Source organism: Bos indicus x Bos taurus, chromosome 14 (assembly GCF_003369695.1).
Source record: "Bos indicus x Bos taurus breed Angus x Brahman F1 hybrid chromosome 14, Bos_hybrid_MaternalHap_v2.0, whole genome shotgun sequence".
Lineage (NCBI taxonomy): Eukaryota > Metazoa > Chordata > Mammalia > Artiodactyla > Bovidae > Bos > Bos indicus x Bos taurus.
The window spans coordinates 20,846,734-20,868,654 of NC_040089.1; the positions used below are offsets into that span (position 1 = coordinate 20,846,734).

Genomic DNA, 21,921 nt, shown 5'->3' on the forward strand with positions numbered 1-21,921 from the left:
GGAACCAGCTCCATGTTCGTGCTGGGCACAGACAGAGAGAGAATAGAATAAAGCCAGGTGGGCGGTTCGGACCCCAGTCCACATTTTAGGATTTCTGATGAGCTTTGCAATCACTTAGGCCCCAGAAAACATCGAGTTCAACTTTCCTAACTTCTTTCTTTTAAGAAATCTCTCCACGTTGCAAAAACTAGAGATAAGCCAAGGTTTTACATGTGATAGCATGCAAAACAAGCAGGTTGGGGACCACTGATATTCCAGGAGTGTTTCTGTGGATGGATCTGTGGAAAACTGCTGCTGCTGCTGCTGCTGCTAAGTCGCTTCAGTTGTGTCCAACTCTGTGTGACCCCATGGACGGCAGCCCACCAGGCTCCCCCATCCCTGGGATTTTCCAGGCAAGAGTACTGGAGTGGGTTGCCATTGCCTTCTGCGGCGGAAAACTGAAATCACTGTAAATTACCAGCATTGCCACTAGAGGATGGAAAGGGTGGTTTATTCCAGCAGTGTTGGGTTAATGCCTGTTATGTTTCACAGATTTGGAATTCAGTCTATAAACTAGAAAAATTAACATCTTCTATGCAGATGCAGTACTGTTTTTTTTAAGCCTTGGTTAATTTATTCAAGTTCAAACCATCAAGTGTGACAGTAGAACTTTTCCCTGCCAGACAGTTTGTTTCCTATTATTGCATGTGAATTTGCACACAGGTGGGCCCTCTTTTGCCTCTCAGGGTTTAGGAGCTTTGGGTACCATCGATAGACATATCCCAGCATGGTGCTGCCAAGTCATAATCGTGACCATTTCTGCCTTCTTGTTGCAGAAGTGTTTCCCTTTTGCTTCTGCTGTCATAACTGAAACCATCGGCTGGCTGTCTCCCTGGTACATGAACATCAAGGTTTCCCCAGACAGACATGCCTCTCATGCTGTTTCCTGCTCGGCCTTCATCTGAGTTCCCTGCCTTGGTTCATGGGATCAGCCCTGCTGGCCGGGGGCTCCAGGTCTCTGACTTAACTATGCTAGACTCTCTAGCCCGTAGCTGACACCTGGACAGGCCTGGGCTTTATGCTGCTCTGTGTATCTTACTTTTTGGGTCTGCATGATGTGAACTGCCGCTGTTTCAGTGGTCCCCAACTTGCTTGTTTTGCATGTTTTCACACATAAAACTCTGGCTTATTTCCAGTTTTTGTGTCTCTGTTTTCCTTGTTGTCCTCAATGTGATAATGTTTTTCAAGAAAGTTTGCTTTGAGCTAATCTTTGCATCCATGATAGCAGTAATGTTTTCCAATCTCAGAGTGATTTTGTGAATCTAAAATATGACACAAATGTCTAAATGAAATATGAAAATAAATGTGTTTTAAATTAAATGTGTGAAAAAAAGCACAGAGTGGTCTGTCAACTTCTCCTAAACACTTTAAAAAATATCTTTCAGCATCAGGGGAGTAAAACTTAAGGTATAAAGTTTCAGGATTCAAGATAAAAAATATTATTTTGAAGTTTTTCTCTTCTTTCTATTGACTTCTTTCAATCTTTGGTCTGATTTTAAACCTCTGATCTTTCGTTGTTTTACTTCTGCTTCTTCCACTATGATGCTTTTCTTTCTCTTTCTACGTGAATTTGTTATGGATTTTTCTGACTACATTTGTGCTCATTTAATTCACTGAATGGTCATCAAAATAAATAAATAAATAAATAAAGCCAGGCAATTTTCCTAGAAATATAAGTTTTTGTGTAGAAAAAATGTTAGGGTGAATTAACAACAATTCTAAGTCTCAATGAATGCGATAATCAGCAGCGATTACTGACTAGTGTTTACTATTCACACAGAATGCTCAACACCCTCACACAGATAGGATAGATCACCCTTACTCAAATCTTTCAGGGTTCCCCCATCACACTAAATAGGCTGCAAACTCAGCAGTGATTTATCCCTATACTCACATATGCATATATTTATCCATATACACATATAATTACATATATATATATATATACATACATATATATCGGAGAAGGCGATGGCACCCCACTCCAGTACTCTTGCCTGGAAAATCCCATGGATGGAGGAGCCTGGTAGGCTCCAGTCCATGGGGTTGCTAAAAGTCGGACATGACTGTGTGACTTCACTTTCACTTTTCACTTTCATGCATTGGAGAAGGAAATGGCAACCCACTCCAGTGTTCTTGCCTGGAGAATCCCAGGGACGGGGCAGCCTGTGGGCTGCAGTCTATGGGGTCGCACAGAGTCGGACACGACTGAAGTGACTTAGCAGTAGCAGTAGCATACACATATATGCATATATTTATCCATATACACATATAATTACATATATATAATCCCAAACACTTGCATTGCTTAGCATCCACTTGGTAATCCAGCTCTCTGTCAGCATCTGGCAGATTTCTTTTGTTCTTTCTTTTTTTCTCTTGGAAAAAGTCCACATCAGTCTCATTATATTTTTGCTGTAGTCCTTTGAGGTGTCCTGGAAGCACCTCTCTCAGGGCAGGAGCAGGGGGTGACCTGGTGAAGGGAAACTCTGCCTCTGACCCTCTCCAGTGTGTCCACACTTGGATTCTTTTCCCTCTAGTAAGCTGCTGGAAACTTCTCCACTGGACTCCCAGATTTCCACAAAGAGGTGCTCATCCGCAGGTTGTTGTCAGACTAGGTGTTCTTCCAGGGAAAGATGGTAGAAGCTCCTCTTCTGCCATTGTTACTGAGTCGCCCAGCCTACTGGCTAGTGAGCCAGGCTCTGCTTTCTGAGGGGAGAGAGGGACACCAGAGCTAAGACTATGCGAGCTGTATTCCATGGGCCTCTTCAAGTTGCTCGGTGCATGCTGATACATTCCTGTTCAGGGCATTTGGAGCTAATCTAAGCAGAAGTGGGACACAGTCTTGTTTGCTTTCATTACCATGTAAGACATAGGTCGGACTTCCCAGGCAGTGATAGTGGTAAAGAACCTGCCTACCAATGCAGGAGGTGTAAGAGATGTAGGTTCAATTCATGGGTCCAGAAGATCCCCTGGAGGAGGGCATGGCAAACCCACACCAGTATTCTTGCCTGGACAATCCCAAGGACAAAGGAGCCTGGTGGGCCACAGTCCACAGGGTCGCAAAGAGTCGGACACGACTGAGTGACCTGCAGACAGCAGCAGGCACGCACACAAGGCATAGTGCATTCTCATCAGCACTGTTAGGTGGCTGTTGTGTGTTGGGTGGCAGGGCCCTAATCACCTCTTACATGCTCTAAACTCCCCAGTCACTGGGGGTATGGAGATCATCAACCTAAGATTAGAGTGGAACTAATGAAGCTTAGAGAACTTGAACAATCAGAAGGTTACTCATAGAAAGCAAGTGAGTGGCCTGAATTCAAACCCAGATCTCCTTTACTACAAAGTAAACATTTCCTTTCAAATATTATGTTTATACTTTGTCTTTCCAGCTATGAATGTGACATGTGTCTTCTCCTATTTCATGGAAACTTAACACTGTGCTTCAGTAAATGTTTAAGCCAAGGTAGGAGAAAGAACTCACCTGGGTTTAATAATAGTTGTTGTTGTTCAGTCTCTCCGTTGTGTCCAACTTTGCGACCCCATGGACTGCAGCCCCCCAGTCTCCTCTGCCCATGGGCTTCTCCAGGCGAGAATATGCGAGTGGGTTGCCATGTCCTCTCCAGATGGTGATCAAATATTCTCCCCTCAATATCTAAACATCTGGCCATGAGTTGCTGTGGGTGGCAGTGTGGGCTCCAGATGTTGTGAGGCCACCTCTCAGCTACTTGGCTCAGTCCTCACAGGAGAAGAAACCCTCTGCTCTCCTGGTCAAGCCACTGGCTTGTGGCATTTTAAAATAACCATGCACTCTCCTAATCAATATAGAAAGGGGAGTCGCCCCAAAGATGCCCACCCCTGAATGATCTAAAGGTTCTCTAAAAATCAAACCTAAGTGAATGCAAATGTCATTTTTACTCTTATTGTTTTAACCAGGAGGAGAGGGAGTTAATTTCCAATTGATCAAAGCATCACCATGTGAAGAAGATGTGAAAGTGTGTAGAGAGCGCGTGTGCTGGGCTTGAGTTTGGGGTGCACAGAAAGATAGCAAATAAATTTTGCATATTTTATTATTTAGCCTCAGGCAAATTCTATAAATAGATAACATTTTTCCGTTGAGTAAACTGAACTGTCATGGTAAGCAGAGTGTTACAGAGACTTTTTTTATATGCACTGACTGAAACATTCTGGAAATTACTTAAATAATTTAAATCCAAATGTGTTTGCACCGATGCTTTCCGTTCAGTCTTATATAACCACCTGTTCAGGTCTCCACCTGAGCATGTCCCCATGTGTGTGCAAGTGGGGAAGGGCTTTGTCTTCATCTTGTCAGCCTCGTGACAAATGAATCATTTTGAGAGAAGTAGTATTTCCATAGGCAGCAACATGCGTCTGCTCCCCTGGTTTGGGGTATAAATGAGGTTTAATCAACAGGAAGTGGTGCTGTTGTCAGCATAACTAACAAGAGTAGTTTCATCTAACTCTGGAGTGTTAGATTTAATTGCAGAAGGCCAGCCCTTCGAGCAGAGGCCAGGTCTGAGACCTGGGACATGTAGGTGGCACTCTGGGGGCACTTGGGAATGTTCACTCCTCTCCCACTACTTGTGGCCTGGGACGACAGACTGGCACTGTTCCTTGGGTCACGCCTGTAATTATGGTAGAAACAGGTTTTCTGAGGCTAAGACTTTTCCATGTTGTGTAGCTCATCTCTGAACTGGTTACAGGGATTCCAAGTTGATCAAGAATTGTGGGGTGGTGGGGTGGTGGTCACATTTACACACTGTGATTCTGTAAACATCAAAATTAATTTTATCGTTATCCACCCAGGCTTCTTATGTTTTGCTTTTCTCATCTCCATATTTTAAATGATGAGGATTTTTAAGAATCATATTTTAAGAAATTAATTTAAACAAAGGCTTTATTTTTTTTCCTTGTAAGACATACTAATAATGCAATGTCTTAAAAAATCTCACTGAAATAGGGGAGAGGAAAAGGTGTTGACACTAGTCATTTTGAAAATAGGCATAGCTTGTAATATTAAAGGCAAAATAAACTGTACTCTAAGTGATGAAGTTGTTCCCCACAGAGATATGTGTTAACAGCTCCTGTGTGACTGTTCCTGTACAACCAGGCAGGTGAATGGTGGGTCCCTGGTGAGTGGGGATCTACAGGAAAACAAGGGAAGAGATTAGGATGGTCCCTGTGTTCATGCATTAGAGGCAGGAACATCATTGAGAGCTCATATGTGATTTAACAAAGATATAGATGGTTGATCATGGAAACCTTTGTAAACACCTGTGCTCTAACCTGGGTTATCTTATGCACATGTGTGCCCTGCTCTGTCAGCTTAGAGGGCCTGAGTAAATGATAAATCAATAGATGGGGAGAATAGATGCACCCACTGTGCAGAGCAATTCCAAGTGATTCATGTGGGTTCTCTGCTCTCAGGACAGCCTATGCTGTTGAGAGTGCCTGGGCTCCAGAGTGCAGTGTGGAACACAGGACAAAAAAAGATAAGTCAGTAATATTCACCTTTGTCTGACTTTCTTGAGGTACAATTAACAAATTAAAATATAAGATACTTAAAATGTACATTGTGATGATTTGATATATTCACAAATAAATACATTGTGAAAGGAAAAAAAAAAAAAAAAGAGGAACTGACAGCAGGGAGATCTGACCAACATCTGTCATCCAGACCCACAGTCAGCCTCAGCAGCCTGTGGACGTGTGGACAGAGTGATTCTCTGACGTGAGGTGGTCAAGTGGCATTTATCTCTGGGCATCCCCTCCAAAACCCACGAGCCCGTCACCATCACGAGACAAACGTCAGAGTAGTCCCAATGGAATAACGTTCTACAAATGATCAGTAATCCTCAAGACTGCCCAAGTCATTAAAGAAAGGAAAGTCTGAGAAATGGTCACGGGCAGGGGGAGTATAAGGAGACAGGGTGATTAAACCTCATGTGTCCTCTGGGATGGGATGCTAGAAACTGTAGAGGAAGAGTGGGAAACCAAGAACATCTGAAAGAAGTAGGGGTTGATTAACAATAATGCAACAGCATTGGTTCATTAATTGTAACAGTTACATGCCACGTGCCATACTACTGCAGGCGTCCATAAACGTGCTGACACAAGGGTGTTCAGGAAGCCTCTGAGCTATTTCTACAATATCTCTGTAAAACTAAAACCATTCTAACATAGCAGTTTATACAGAATCAGTTCTCAGAGATTTTTAAACACATAAATTAGTATGATTTTTACTCCAGTTTTTATGTTCATAATCACTGAAAATGGTCTTATGATAGCTATGGAATTTATGCCACTGATGCTGAAGCTGAAGCTCCAATACTTTGGCCACCTGATGCAAAGAGCCAACTCATTGCAAAAAACCCTGATGCTGGGAAAGATTGAAGGCAGGAGAAGGGGGCAACAGAGGATGAGATGGTTGGATGGCATCACTGACCCAATGAACATGAATTTGAGCAAACTCTGGGAAATGATGAAGGACAGGGAAGCCTGGTGTGCAGCAGTCCATGGGGTCACATAGAATTGGACACAACTTAGTGACTGAAAAATAACACTATGAAATTTATGTTAACTAGTAATTAAATTGTTTTGAATATCATACTAATTCTCTTTATTGATATTATTACCAGCTATTTTCATTAAGGCTAATGGAAAATTAAGGGAAAAAAGGAAGATGTGTTAAAATGGTTGAGAAAGTGTTAAGAAGGCACAGATATACTCCCTGCTGAACTATGAGTCAAGTTTAGATAGTGGTTAAATGCCCTCATGCCTATTTTTCTGGCTGCATTTAAAAGCAGGAAATTGGTTCTGGAAACACTGAGTTTTTATGTAATCAATAAATACTGAAATGTTCCTACTTTTAAAGATAAGAAATAACTATATGTCAGAGATGGCAATAAGTAAATATTTGTAGCTCTTTCAAATATAATCTTCAAGAGCGATTTTGAAAAATAATCATTAAATTAATGACAAAATTTTCATGGACAAAATACGTAATTCATGTCATCAAGTTATAATTTCATCAAATTGCCCTTTTATTTGCTAACGACTTATTCTTACCTAACTTTACTAATATCAACCTCTTTATGCTCTCCAGTCAAACCAAACTAGGCTCACAGTCCACAAGACTTATATTTATGGAAAATAATATATTATGTGGCATGTTCAATTCTACTGAAAATGGTCCATCTCTTTTCTTTCAAAGGCAACGGTGATAATCCAGTGGCAATGTACTCCATTCCACTCACACATACTTATCAAGTGCTTGTCAATCTCACACAACAGAAAGTGACAAAGAGGACTAGAGAGTTTACTGTTCCGAAGGTGGAGAGGAGCAGTAATTTGAATTGCATCAAGTCTTCTGTTTTGGAACGCACCATGCATTTTACTTTGAAGTCTCATTTACCTAAAAGATTATATTTTAACTCCACATTTTTTACACTGACAGGGTGTAAATTTTCTATGATGACTCTTAGTTTTAAGTTTATCATATACTTAAAGGAAAACTCTCTAAAGTATTTAAAATGAAACAAGACAGGATTTCTGATCACTTAAGTCTATGCCTATCATTTAGATATTACAGTGACTACTAGAGGAATCTGTATTGGATATTTCATACATCAATTTATCTTATTATTTCTCTGATAAATAGCTTGCTTTCTTACTTCGCACTGTTTGTGAATCAAATGTTAAGTTCCAGAAACAATGATTCATGCATGTAGCTTTTTAATTGAAAAGAAAAAGACTTGTCAACCTTTTTTTTCAAGAGATAACCACATGATAGACAACTTGTAATTATTCCTTTTGAAGTTTCCTCCCCAGAAGACCCCAGTTAAATTCCTGGGTCAGGAAGATCCACTGGAGAATGAATAGGCTACCCACTCCAGTAGTTTTGGGCTTCCCTGGTGGCTCAGCTGGTAAAGAATCTGCCTGCAGTGTGGGAGACCTGGGTTCTATTCCTGGGTTGGGAAGACCCCCTGGAGAAGAGAAAGGCTACCCACTCTAGTATTCTGGCCTGGAGAATTCCATGGCCTGTATAGTCCATGGGATCACAAAAAGTCAGACATGACTGAGAGACTTTCACTTCACTTCCCTTCCCCAGTTGCAAAGTATGGTTCATAGTGGATGGTGGGGATGAGCCCCCTGGAGAGAGGGACTCATGCTGCCATGGATCCCATGTGGGTGCTGAGCAGAGGGAGAAGGACCTGAAGGTGTACATCCTTGCCCCGCCGTGGCAGGGGATTCACACTTCACAGGAGCCGAGGGAGACGGTCCATCACCTCCTCCTGTCTCATCCTTGTGTCCTCACAGGGGCTGTGAACACAAGTGCCCCACAGGACCCGATGCCTCCTCTCTCATACTGGTTTGCAGTCTTCTCTGACACTCAGTGCTGTGCTTGATGGCTTCTCTCTGTCTTTTCAGACGACATCCTGTGGGTGCCGTAGCACATGGATTTCCGGACTGCCTGTGAGGAGGTAGGTCCCACACCTTTCTGCTTTTTTATTAGGGGGCTGGGGGTGGGCACTGGCCCCCCTTCATGTCCGTGGAGCCTGGCCTGTAGCAGAGGGGTGGGTGAAGGCCCTCATCGGGTCCAGAGCACAACCTGTTTCTGTGAGACTTGAAGGCTCAGAGGGTCTATGAAGCCTTGGGCTTCTTCCTGCAAAAAGGGAGCATGTTTCCTTGGGTTGAGCTGTCCTCCTCCCTAAACTGTGTGCTGACGGCTTCAGGTAGTGGAAGCCTTGAAACTAATTCTTTTCACATAAATGGTTATAAATTAGAAGACGTCTAAGGTCCCTTTTAGCACTAAAATCCTCCAATTTTATGATTCCACTATTCTTTCACTATTTCAGTGTTGTTTAACTATTAATATTGGTGATTCTGACTCTGTGGAGCTGCCATCATGTTCTGTGTGAGCTAAAGTGATGCATTGCTCTGTCAAGGGTGTTAAAGGCCACTCAAGTGTGCAGTCAACAGTGCGTGAACTTGGGCCCTCAGAGAAGGCAATGACTCTATTTTAGGAAGAAAGATTATCTTTTCATGTGACATTCAAGGCATTGTCTTTGCACTCTTCAGGCAAAAGGCCAATATTCATATGTTAAGAAATGTCGTATTTGCTTAGGTATAAATAACCAAGGAAAACACCTTTCAGTTCATACTTTTTTTAAAAGGTAAATTATTGTTTTATTTTTTAATTAATTTATTTATTTTAATTGGAAGATAATTATTTTACAGTATTGTGTATTTTTGCCATATATCAACATGAATCAGCTACAGGTGCACATGTCCCCGTGCTTTTTTTTTCATACATTTTTAAAAAAAGGTAAATTATTGTTCTAGAAACTTAAACTTAGATGCATAAATTTGAATCCTGTGTCATTTCTAGTTGTAAATATAGTACATGATATCATACACCATGGGTTTTCCAGGTGGCTCAGTGGTAAATAAAGAAATCCACCTGCCAAACAGGAGACTCAAGTTCGATCCCTTAGTTGGAAAGATCTCCTAGAGGAGGGCATGGCAACCCACTCCCATGTTCTTGCCTGGAGAATGCCCATGGAATGAGGAGCCTGGTGGACTATAGTCCATGGAGTCGCAAAGAGTAGGATCTGACTTAGCAACTAACTGAACAAGGTATTCTTAATTTTGAATGAGTATAGTAAACCTACCAGTTCCACTGAAGTGTTATTTTAGTTCTGGGCAGTGAGGCCCTCATCAGTCTGAACATGTGCTGTATGAATGAGACAGCCACGAAACACCTCAGAGACTCCTGTGCTAGAGACTGGACAGTGGGCAGTGTTTCTAGCGCACAGTTCACCTGGACTTGAGATGACAGAATATTGATTCCTAGATGGTTTCTTACACAAAAAGGTTTTGATTCACTGATTTGAAGCAGATACCAAATTCCCTTAGGTTTCGGCTGTATGTTACACCAGTGATACCTTTGAGGTTTCTCTCACCCTTGCTTCTATAGTCGACATTCTTGCCCTTTGGCACTGATCCCTTGAGGGTGCCGCCATTCTGACGCCCCCATAGTGGAGCGGCTTCTTAGAGCTGTCAGAGCAGTTCCCATGTGTCTCCCACCTGCTGGCTGGACTGGAAGGGATACAGGACGATATGATGCTCTGAGGATGAGCAAATCACCTCGAAGATGGGCCAAAATCAGAGCTTGCCAGACATTTGGTCTTAGAACATTTCCATGGACTGGCACATAAAGACACTCTAGCCTATCTCTCACTCTGCAGAGAAGCAGATTGAGAGATTTTATGAAATGCTGAAAAATGCAGCAAAAGACCCTAATGCTGGGAAAGATTGAAGGCAAAAGGAGAAGAGGGCAGCAGAGAACGAGATTGTTAGATAGCATCGCTGACTCAATGGACATGAACTTGAGCAAACTCCGGGACATAGTGAAAAACAGGAAGCCTGGCACGCTGCTGTTCATGGGGTCACAAAGAGTCAGATACGATAGCGTGACTGAACAACAACATGAAGCGCTGAGTTCCATTTAATGAATTTGGCAAAAGCAAAATCATAATGTGCCACTTGGGAAGTCTAAGTTTCGGCCTCTTTATAAAGTCCTACATCACTGAAAATTATATCAAAGGTATATTAAAGTAAACTTATTTTCTCTTGACTGCCAATAAACTACTAACGATGAAATTTTGATATTCATGTCCACAGAGAGATCTACTTAGAATATTACCCTACAAATGGCATGATCTCTCTTCTTTGTGAAGAAATAGAAATATGGCTAGATACGTTTCATGTAGACATCTTAATTATCTAATACAGAATGTCTTTGAAAAGGCGGTTTATTTATTGTTTAAAAAATTCTTCTCTTAAGAAGAAAACGTTATTATTTTTAAGGAATTGGCATTCAATAATCTGAAAAGAAGCAAAAATTAGGAGAGAATACAATGAAGACAAATACAAGACCCACAGTGCAGAAGAAGCAGTGTATGCACAGCCAGGCATGATTACTGCTTCTTTGCCTTCAAAGTGTCATCAAAATGTGCAGCAGTAGGTCCCCATTCCATTTTCAGTCCAAGCTTTCCTCACAGTTCACTTTCACATCTGTCCTCCTTGAGATCTCATAGATGTTGATGTGAAAATACATGCTCCTTTATAACATACACTTACTAATTTAATAATTCCTGACCACATATAATTTGATTAGTCTCTCATATAATAAAATATAATCTGTGACTGATTCAATCAATAAACATTGAAAGAAACTCTACTATGAGTAAAAGACTGTACTAGGTCCTAGATTAATAATCCTTAAAAATGAAAAGAGTAATAACTTGCTAAGATTTTCTAGAGATAATAGTATATATAGTGAAGTCAAATCATGTGATGGAGCTAAATGTTATGATATCATTTAGGCATGTGACGCCTAAATACAGCACTGACTGACTCTTAGGTGAATGTTCTTACCTGACGAAGGCCCTGAGTTTCAAGAAGTAAGGACTTGCCTTTGGATTGGATCACAGCCTTGTCTAACTCAATGAAACTATGAGCCATGCCGCGTAGGGCCACCCAAGATGGAGGGGTCATAGTGGAGATTTCTGACAAAATGTGGTCCACTGGAGAAGGGAATGGCAAACCACCTCATATTTTGCCTTGGGGAGGAGCCAAGATGGTGGAAGAGTAGGACAGGGAGAACACTTTCTCCCCCACAAATTCATCAAAAGAGCATTTAAAAGCTGAGTAAATTCCACAAAACAACTTCTGAATGCCAGCAGAGGACATCAGGCACCCAGAAAAGCAACCCAAGTCTTCGAAAGGAGGTAGGAAAAAATATAAAAGACAAAAAAAGAGACAAAAGAGGGAGGGATGGAGTTCCATCCCGGGAAGGGAGTCTTAAAAAGAGAGAAGTTTCCAAACATCAAGAAACCTTCTCACTGCCGAATCTGTGCTGAGCTTTGGAAGCACAGAGGGCAACATAACAGGGAGAAAAAAATAAATAAACAATTAAAACTCGCAGATTGTGAGCCCTACGGTAACTCCCCCAGTGGAGAAGCAGCGCAGACGCCTGCACACGCCATTAGCAAGCAGGGGCTGGGCAGGGAGGCCCAGCGCTGGCTGCATCACTTAGAGTAAGGACCTGGCCTGAAAACCCTGAGCGCTATCTGAGCGAAATAATCTGGGCTAGCAAACCCGACTGTGGGATATCTACCACGTGAAAAGCCAGCCCTAACCTAAGACACCGCCAGGCCCACGCACAGAACAAAGGACTGAACAGAGATAGCCGGCGGCAGACCATCCCCCTCCGGTGATAGGCAGCCAGAGCTGGAAGGGGACAATCGCAGCCCCAGAGAGACATTATCTATAAAACTGTAAGCAGGCTTCTTTGCTAACTAAAACTTCTTGGGGGTCTGGACTGTCAACATCTCCCTGAGAAGGTGCGCCGGTTGTACACCTAGATAACTGAGCAGTGGGGAGGCGATAAGTCGCAGCAATCATGCTCGCTAAATACCTCATCACCTGAGCTGCTCGGACCTGGGAAGGGCACAAAACGCAAGCCCAACCGAGTCTGTGCCTCTGGGGACTACCCAAGTGCCTGAACCTGAGGGCTTGGACCTGGGAGGTGCAGGCAGCCCAGGGCCGGCCTCAGATGGTTCCTGGCGGAACAACCTAGAGCCTGAGCAGTGTGGGCAGGGAGGCTACACACGCCGTGAGCGGGGGCAGACCCAGTGTGGCTGAGGCACTGTGAGCACACGCCAGTGTTACTTGTTTGCAGCATACCTCCCTCCCTCCCCACAGCGCGACTGAACAAGTGAGCCTAAAAAGAAAAAAAAAAAAAAAATGTCCTCCACCGTCCCCTTTGTGTCAGGGCGGAAACCAGACACTGAAGAGCCCAGCAAACAGAAGAAGCTATAACAGAGGGAACCGCCTTGGAAGCAACAGGCAATAGATTAAAACCCTGTGGTTACTATGGACTACATAGGAAGGGGCCTATAGATATTGAGAAATAAAAGTCGGACCAAGGAACTAGCCAAAAATGAGCTGAACCCACAATACTCACAACAAAACCAGAAAAAGTCCTCAATATATTTTTACTATTTATACGATCATTCTTTCTTTTTTTTTTTACTTTTTTAAAAAAAATTTTAAGTCCTCTTTTATTCCTTTAATTTTCACTTTTATAACCTATTACTTTGCAAAAAAAAAAAAAGACCCTATTTTTTTTTCTTCAGCAAATTTCATATATATATTTTTTATAATTTTTTGACCTTGGTTTTTTTTTTTCTTCTTCTTCTTTTCTTTAACATTGTATTTTTGAAATTCCAAACTCTACTCTAGATTTTTAATTTTGGCTTTTTGGTATTTGTTATCAATTTTGTACCTATAGTTTTTTTATAATTTCTGTGACTTTTTTTTTCTCTGTTTCTTTCTCTTCTTCTTTTATATAACATTGTATATCTGAAATTCCAAATTCTACTCTAGATTTTTAACTTTTGCTTTTTGGTATTAGTTATCTATTTTGTACCTATATTTTCTTTATAATTTTCACAACCTTGTTTGTTTTTGTTTGTTTGTTTTTTCTCTTTCTTCTCCTTCTTCTTTTCTTTAACATTGTATTTTTAAAATTCCAAACTCTACTCTAGATTTTTAATTTTTGCTTTTATATATTTGTTACCAATTTTGTACCTTTAAGAACCCAATCTTCAGTACCCATTTTTCACTAGGGAACGAGATTACTGGCTTAACTCCTCTCTCTCCCTTTGGACTCTCCTTTTTCTCCACCAGGTCGCCTGTGTCTCCTCCCTAACCCCTCTCTACTCTACCCAACTCTGTGAATTTCTGTGTGTTCCAGACGGTGGAGAACACTTAGGGAACTGATTACTGGCTGGATTTGTCTCCCTCCTTTTCATTCCCCCCTTTTATCCTTCTGGCCACCTCTGTCTACTTCCTCTGTCTTCTCTTCTCTGTGTAACTCTGTGAACATCTCTGAGCGGTCCAGCTGTGGAGTGCACATAAGGAAGTGATTATTGGCTAGCCCACTCTCTCCACTATTGATTCCACCTCATCTCATTCGGGTCACCTCTAAGTCCCTCCTCCCTCTTCTCTTCTCCATGTAACACTGTGAACCTCTCTGGGTGACCCTCACGGTAGAGAAACTTTTCATCTTTAATGTAGATATTTTATCAATGGTGCTGTATAGAAGGAGAAGCTTTGAAACTACTGTAAAAATAAGATCAATAACTGGAAGCAGGAGGCTTAAGTCCAAACCCTGACTCTAGGGAACTCCTGACTCCAAGGAACATTAACTGACAGGAGCTCATCAAATGCCTCCATACCGACACTGAAACCAAGTACCACACAAGGGCCAACAAGTTCCAGGGCAAGACATACCAAGCAAATTCTCCAGCAACAAAGGAACACAGCCCTGAGCTTCAAGATACAGGCTGCCCAAAGTCACCCTGAAACCACAGACATCTCATAACTCATTACTGGACACTTCATTGCACTCCAGAGAGAAGAAATACAGCTCCACCCACCAGAACACCAACACAAGCTTCCCTAACCAGGAAACCTTGACAAGCCACCTGTACAAACCCATACACAGCGAGGAAACACCACAATAAAGAGAACTCCACAAACTGCCAGAACACAGAAAGGACACCCCAAAATCAGCAATTTAAACAAGATGAAGAGACAGGACTACCCAGCAGATAAAGGAACAGGATAAATGCCCACCAAACCAAACAAAAGAGGAAGAGATAGGGAATCTACCTGATAAAGAATTCTGAATAATGATAGTGAAATTAATCCAAAATCTTGAAATCAAAATGGAATCACAGATAAATAGCCTGGAGACAAGGATTGAGAAGATGCAAGAAAGGCTTAACAAGGACCTAGAAGAAATAAAAAAGAGTCAATATATAATGAATAATGCAATAAATGAAATTAAAAACACTCTGGAGGCAACAAATAGTAGAATAACAGAGGCAGAAGATACGATTAGTGAATTAGAAGATAGAATGGCAGAAATAAATGAATCAGAGAGGATAAAAGAAAAATGAATTAAAAGAAATGAGGACAATCTCAGAGACCTCCAGGACAATATTAAACGCTACAACATTCGAATCATAGGGGTCCCAGAAGAAGAAGACAAAAAAAAAGACCACGAGAAAATACTTGAGGAGATAATAGTTGAAAACTTCCCTAAAATGGGGAAGGAAATAATCACCCAAGTCCAAGAAACCCAGAGAGTCCCAAACAGGATAAACCCAAGGCGAAACACCCCAAGACATATATTAATCAAATTAACAAAGATCAAACACAAAGAACAAATATTAAAAGCAGCAAGGGAAAAACAACAAATAACACACAAGGGAATTCCCATAAGGATAACAGCTGATCTTTCAATAGAAACTCTTCAAGCCAGGAGGGAATGGCTAGACATACTTAAAATGATGAAAGAAAATAACCTACAGCCCAGATTATTGTACCCAGCAAGCGTCTCATTCAAGTATGAAGGAGAAATTAGAAGCTTCTCAGACAAGCAAAAGCTGAGAGAATTCTGCACCACCAAACCAGCTCTCCAACAAATACTAAAGGATATTCTCTAGACAGGAAACACAAACATGGTGTATAAATTCAAACCCAAAACAATAAAGTAAATGGCATTGGGATCATACTTATCAGTAATTACCTTAAACGTAAATGGGTTGAATGCCCCAACCAAAAGACAAAGACTGGCTGAATGGATACAAAAACAAGACCCCTACATATGTTATCTACAAGAGACCCACCTCAAAACAGTCTCACATACAGACTGTAAGTGAAGGGCTGGAAAAAGATTTTCCATGCAAATAGGGACCAAAAGAAAGGAGGAGTAGCAATACTCATATCAGATAAAATAGACTTTAAAACAAAGGCTGGGAAAAGAGACAAAGAAGGTCATTACATAATGATCAAAGGATCAATCCAAGAAGAAGATATAACAATTATAAATATATATGCACCCAACACGGGAGACCACAGTATGTAAGACAAATGCTAAGAAGTATGAAAGGAGAAATTAACAATAACACAATAATAGTGGGAGACTTTAATACCCCACTCACACCTATGGATAGATCAACTAAACAGAAAATTAACAAGGAAACACAAACTTTAAACGATACAATAGACCAGTTAGACCTAATTGATATCTATAGGACATTTCATCCCAAAACAATGAATTTCACCTTTTTCTCAGGCGTACATGGAACCTTCTCCAGGATAGATCACATCCTGGGCCATAAATCTAGCCTTGGTAAATTCAAAAAAATAGAAAACATTCCAAGCATCTTTTCTGACCACAATGCAGTAAGATTAGATCTCAATTACAGGAGAAAAACTATTAAAAATTCCAACATATGGAGGCTGAACAACACGCTGCTGAATAACCAACAAATCACAGAAGAAATCAAAAAAGAAATTAAAATTTGCATAGAAACGAATGAAAATGAAAACACAACAACCCAAAACCTATGGGACATGGTAAAAGCAGTCCTAAGGGGAAAGTTCATAGCAATACAGGCACACCTCAAGAAACAAGAAAAAAGTCAAATAAATAACCTAACTCTACACCTAAAGCAACTAGAAAGGGAAGAAATGAAGAACCCCAGTGTTAGTAGAAGGAAAGAAATCTTAAAAATTAGGGCAGAAATAAATGCAAAAGAAGCAAAAGAGACCATAGCAAAAATCAACAAAGCCAAAAGCTGGTTCTTTGAAAGGATAAATAAAATTGACAAACCATTAGCCAGACTCATCAAGAAACAAAGGGAGAAAAATCAAATCAATAAAATTAGAAATGAAACTGGAGAGATCACAACAGACAACACAGAAATACAAAGGATCATAAGAGACTACTATCAACAATTATATGCCAATAAAATGGACAACGTAGAAGAAATGGACAAATTCTTAGAAAAGTACAACACTCCAAAACTGGACCAGGAAGAAACAGAAAATCTTAACAGACCCATCACAAGCACGGAAATTGAAACTGTAATCAAAAATATTCCAGCAAACAAAAGCCCAGGTCCAGACAGCTTCACAGCTGAATTCTACCAAAAATTTAGAGAAGAGCTAACACCTATCCTGCTCAAACTCTTCCAGAAAATTGCAGAGGAAGGTAAACTTACAAACTCATTCTACGAGGCCACCATCACCCTAATACCAAAACCTGACAAAGATGCCACAAAAAAAGAAAACTACAGGCCAATATCACTGATGAACATAGATGCAAAAATCCTTAACAAAATTCTAGCAATCAGAATCCAACAACACATTAAAAAGGTCATACACCATGACCAAGTGGGCTTTTTCCGAGGGATGCAAGGATTCTTCAATATCCGCAAATCAATCAATGTAATACACCACATTAACAAATTGAAAAATAAAAACCATATGATTATCTCAATAGATGCAGAGAAAGCCTTTGACAAAATTCAACATCCATTTATGATAAAAACTCTCCAGAAAGCAGGAATAGAAGGAACATACCTCAACATAATAAAAGCTATATATGACAAACACACAGCAAACATTATCCTCAATGGTGAAAAACTGAAAGCATTTCCTCTAAAGTCAGGAATAAGACAAGGGTGCCCACTTTCACCATTACTATTCAACATAGTTTTGGAAGTTTTGGCCACAGCAATCAGAGCAGAAACAGAAATAAAAGGAATCCAAATTGGAAAAGAAGAGGTAAAACTCTCACTATTTGCAGATGACATGATCCTCTACACAGAAAACCCTAAAGACTCCACCAGAAAATTACTAAAACTAATCAATGATTATAGTAAAGTTGCAGGATATAAAATCAACACACAGAAATCCCTTGCATTCCTATACACTAATAATGAGAAAACAGAAAGAGAAATTAAGGAAACAATTCCATTCACCATTACAACGGAAAGAATAAAATACTTAGGAATATATCTACATAGAGAAACTAAAGACCTATATATAGAAAACTATAAAACACTGGTGAAAGAAATCAGAGGACACTAATAGATGGAGAAATATACCATGTTCATGGATTGGAAGAATCAATATAGTGAAAATGAGTCTACTACCCAAAGCAATTTATAGATTCAATGCAATCCCTATCAAGCTACCAACGGTATTCTTCACAGACCTAGAACAAATAATTTCACAATTTGCATGGAAATACAAAAAACCTCGAATAGCCAAAGCTATCTTGAGAAAGAAGAATGGAACTGGAGGAATTAACCTACCTGACTTCAGGCTCTACTACAAAGCCACAGTTATCAAGACAGTATGGTACTGGCACAAAGACAGAAATATAGATCAATGGAACAAAATAGAAAGCCCAGAGATAAATCCACGCACATATGGACACCTTGTCTTTGACAAAGGAGGCAAGAATATACAATGGATTAAAGACAATCTCTTTAACAAGTGGTGCTGGGAAATCTGGTCAACCACTTGTAAAAGAATGAAACTAGAACACTTTCTAACACCATACACAAAAATATACTCAAAATGGATTAAAGATCTCAACGTAAGTCCAGAAACTATAAAACTCCTAGAGGAGAACATAGGCAAAACACTCTCTGACATACATCACAGCAGGATCCTCTATGACCCACCTCCCAGAATATTGGAAATAAAAGCAAAAACAAACAAATGGGACCTAATTAACCTTAAAAGCTTCTGCACATCAAAGGAAACTATTAGCAAGGTGAAAAGGCAGCCTTCAGACTGAGAGGAAATAATAGCAAATGAAGCAACTGGCAAACAACTAATCTCAAAAATATACAAGCAACTCCTACAGCTCAACTCCAGAAAAATAAATGACCCAATCAAAAAATGGGCCAAAGAACTAAATAGACATTTCTCCAAAGAAGACATACAGATGGCTAACAAACACATGAAAAGATGCTCAACATCACTCATCATCAGAGAAATGCAAATCAAAACCACTATGAGGTACCATTTCACGCCAGTCAGAATGGCTGTGATGGAAAAGTCTACAAGCAATAAATGCTGGAGAGGGTGTGGAGAAAAGGGAACTCTCTTACACTGTTGGTGGGAATGCAAACTAGTATAGCCACTATGGAAATAGAACTGCCTTATGATCCAGCAATACCACTGCTGGGCACACACACTGAGGAAACAAGAAGGGAAAGAGACATGTGCACCCCAATGTTCATCGCAGCACTGTTTATAATAGCCAGGACATGGAAGCAACCTAGATGCCCATCAGCAGATGAATGGATAAGAAAGCTATGGTACATATACACAATGGAGTATTACTCAGCCATTAAAAAGAATACATTTGAATCAGTTCTAATGAGATGGATGAAACTGGAACCTATTATACAGAGTGAAGTAAGCCAGAAAGAAAAACACCAATACAGTATATTAATGCATATATATGGAATTTAGAAAGATGGTAACGATAACCCTGTATGCACGACAGCAAAAGAGACACTGATGTATGGATCAGTCTTATGGACTCTGTGGGAGAGGGAGAGGGTGGGGAGATTTGGGAGAATGGCATTGAAACATGTATAATACCATGTATGAAACGAGTCGCCAGTCCAGGTTCAATGCACGATACTGGATTCTTGGGGCTGGTGCACTGGGACGACCCAGAGGGAAGGTATGGGGAGGGAGGAGGGAGGAGGGTTGAGGATGGGGAACACAGGTATACCTGTGGCGGATTCATTTCGATATTTGGCAAAACTTATACAATATTGTAAAGTTTAAAAATAAAATAAAATTTAAAAAAAATAAAAAAAATTATTATGCAATGAAACAAACAAACAAAAAGAGTACATTTGAATCAGTTCTAATGAGGTGGATGAAACTGGAGCCTATTATACAGAGTGAAGTAAGCCAGAAAGAAAAACACCAATACAGTATACTAACGCATATATATGGAATTTAGAAAGATGGTAACAATAACCCTGTGTACGAGACAGCAAAAGAGACACTGATGTATAGAAGAGCCTTATGGACTCTGTTGCAGAGGGAGAGCGTCGGAAGATTTGGGAGAATGGCATTGAAACATGTATAATATCATGTATGAAACGAGTTGCCAGTCCAGGTTCGATGCACGATACTGGATGCTTGGGGCTGGTGCACTGGGACGACCCAGAGGGAGTATGGGGAGGGAGGAGGGAGGAGGGTTCAGGATGGGGAACACATGTATACCTGTGACGGATTCATTTTGATATTTGGCAAAACTAATACAATTATGTAAAGTTTAAAAATAAAATAAAATTTAAAAAATATATTTTTGCCTTGAGAACTCCATGAACAGTATGAAAAAGCAAAAAGATATGATGTTGAAAGATGAACTCCCCTGCTTGGTAGGTGCCAAATATGCTACTAGAGATAAATGGAGAAATAACTTCAGAAAGAATGAAGAGATGGAGCCAAAGCGAATACAACACCCAGCTGTGGATATGACTGGTCATGGAAGTAAAGTCCAATGCTGTAAAGAACAATATTGCATAGGAACCTGGAATGTTAGGTCCATGAGTCAAAGTAAATTGGAAGTTGTCAAACAGGAGATGGCAAGAGTGAACATCGATATTTTAGGAATCTGAACTACAATGGACCGGAATGGGTGAATTTAACTCAGATGACCATTATATCTCCTACTGTGGGCAAGAATCCTTTAGAAGAAATGGAGTGGCCCTCATAGTCAACAAAGGCCTTTGGATGGAAGGGCCTCTGAAAGCTTCAAGGAGCTGCACTTCTTGTATAAGAGCTTGAAAAGTGGCTGGAAGTTAGCAGAGGAGGAGGCTGGGTCAGACACATTGCAGCAGGGAAGGGAGGGGATGAAATGAGGCTAGAAGCATCTTGTGTGGGTGACACTTAGTACGATCAGTTCTCCTACCACAGATGGAGCCACACAAGCGGTCACATATCACTCACAACTGCAGGCTTAAGGAACAGGTAACTTACAGTCAGCAACCAAACCAGAGAAATAGGAGGACTCCTGAAAGAATACTGGCCATGCATGTGGTGGTCTCCACCTGGCTTTGTGCAGTTTCTTCTGTCATCTTGCAAATACTACCTTTCAGGGTGAAAGGAACATAGATATTAACGTTTAATGAAAACACAGTTTGTGTTCTTTCAGGGCCTAGAACCTAAACTAAAGAGGTTTTCTCTTCACGTAGGAAGTCGGTGACGGTCTAATTTTTGAATTTCCAAAAGTACTTGATTTATGCTAAGCACACATTCTTAATAAGTTTACATGTGAGCTATGTTTTTAGAACAAAGAGTAAATCAATGTAAATTCATGAACACACTTCACTGATTCACAGAAAAGGAATCAATGACTAGATGCTTAAAAGCATTGCCTTTTGAGTAACGAAGAGGCATTGCTTTTTAGTATTCCTCTAAGGAAACAGACTTCAGTGTGGGGTTTGCAAAATCCAGTGCAAGGTAAGATCGTCCATCAGGGATAGGAAAACAGCCTTTGAAGACGTGTCATTTTTCAGATTTTATAATCACAGACGGTGCTTGTAGCTTATATGCAGCACGCGCATGTCCTCATGCATGTGTGATGCAACCACAGCTTAAAAAGGTTGAAGACAAGCAACTCTTATGTTAATAAAGAAAAACAAGATGGGTGCAGGTCCTAAGTTTATGCTAAAATGTGGGACTGGTCATTATCTGGGTGTTTTTATTCTCGAACAACCTGGGTCCACAGATCTGTAAAGACTTTGCAGCCAGGGTTGTTTTAGTTCATGCTGCGCAGGCAGCACTCTCAGGTGCTGTTCCCCATTCTCAGCCCCCACGACTGCGTGGGGGACGAGGGCGTGTGGATCCAGCCCTCCCATCCCATGTCAGCTGGTGTCCTTAGCTCCCTCC

The 21,921-nt window shown here is 40.7% G+C and overlaps 1 protein-coding gene across 1 annotated transcript in view; it reads left to right on the top strand.

The window, feature by feature from the left end:
- SNTG1 (syntrophin gamma 1) overlaps positions 1–21,921 on the top strand; it is a 422,503-nt gene that overhangs the window by 257,088 nt on the left and 143,494 nt on the right. The window contains exon 4 of the mRNA XM_027560956.1: positions 8,491–8,543. Within this exon, the coding sequence (XP_027416757.1) occupies positions 8,517–8,543 (27 nt within the window). The 5' untranslated portion in view covers positions 8,491–8,516. The remainder of the gene's footprint in view (positions 1–8,490; positions 8,544–21,921) is intronic.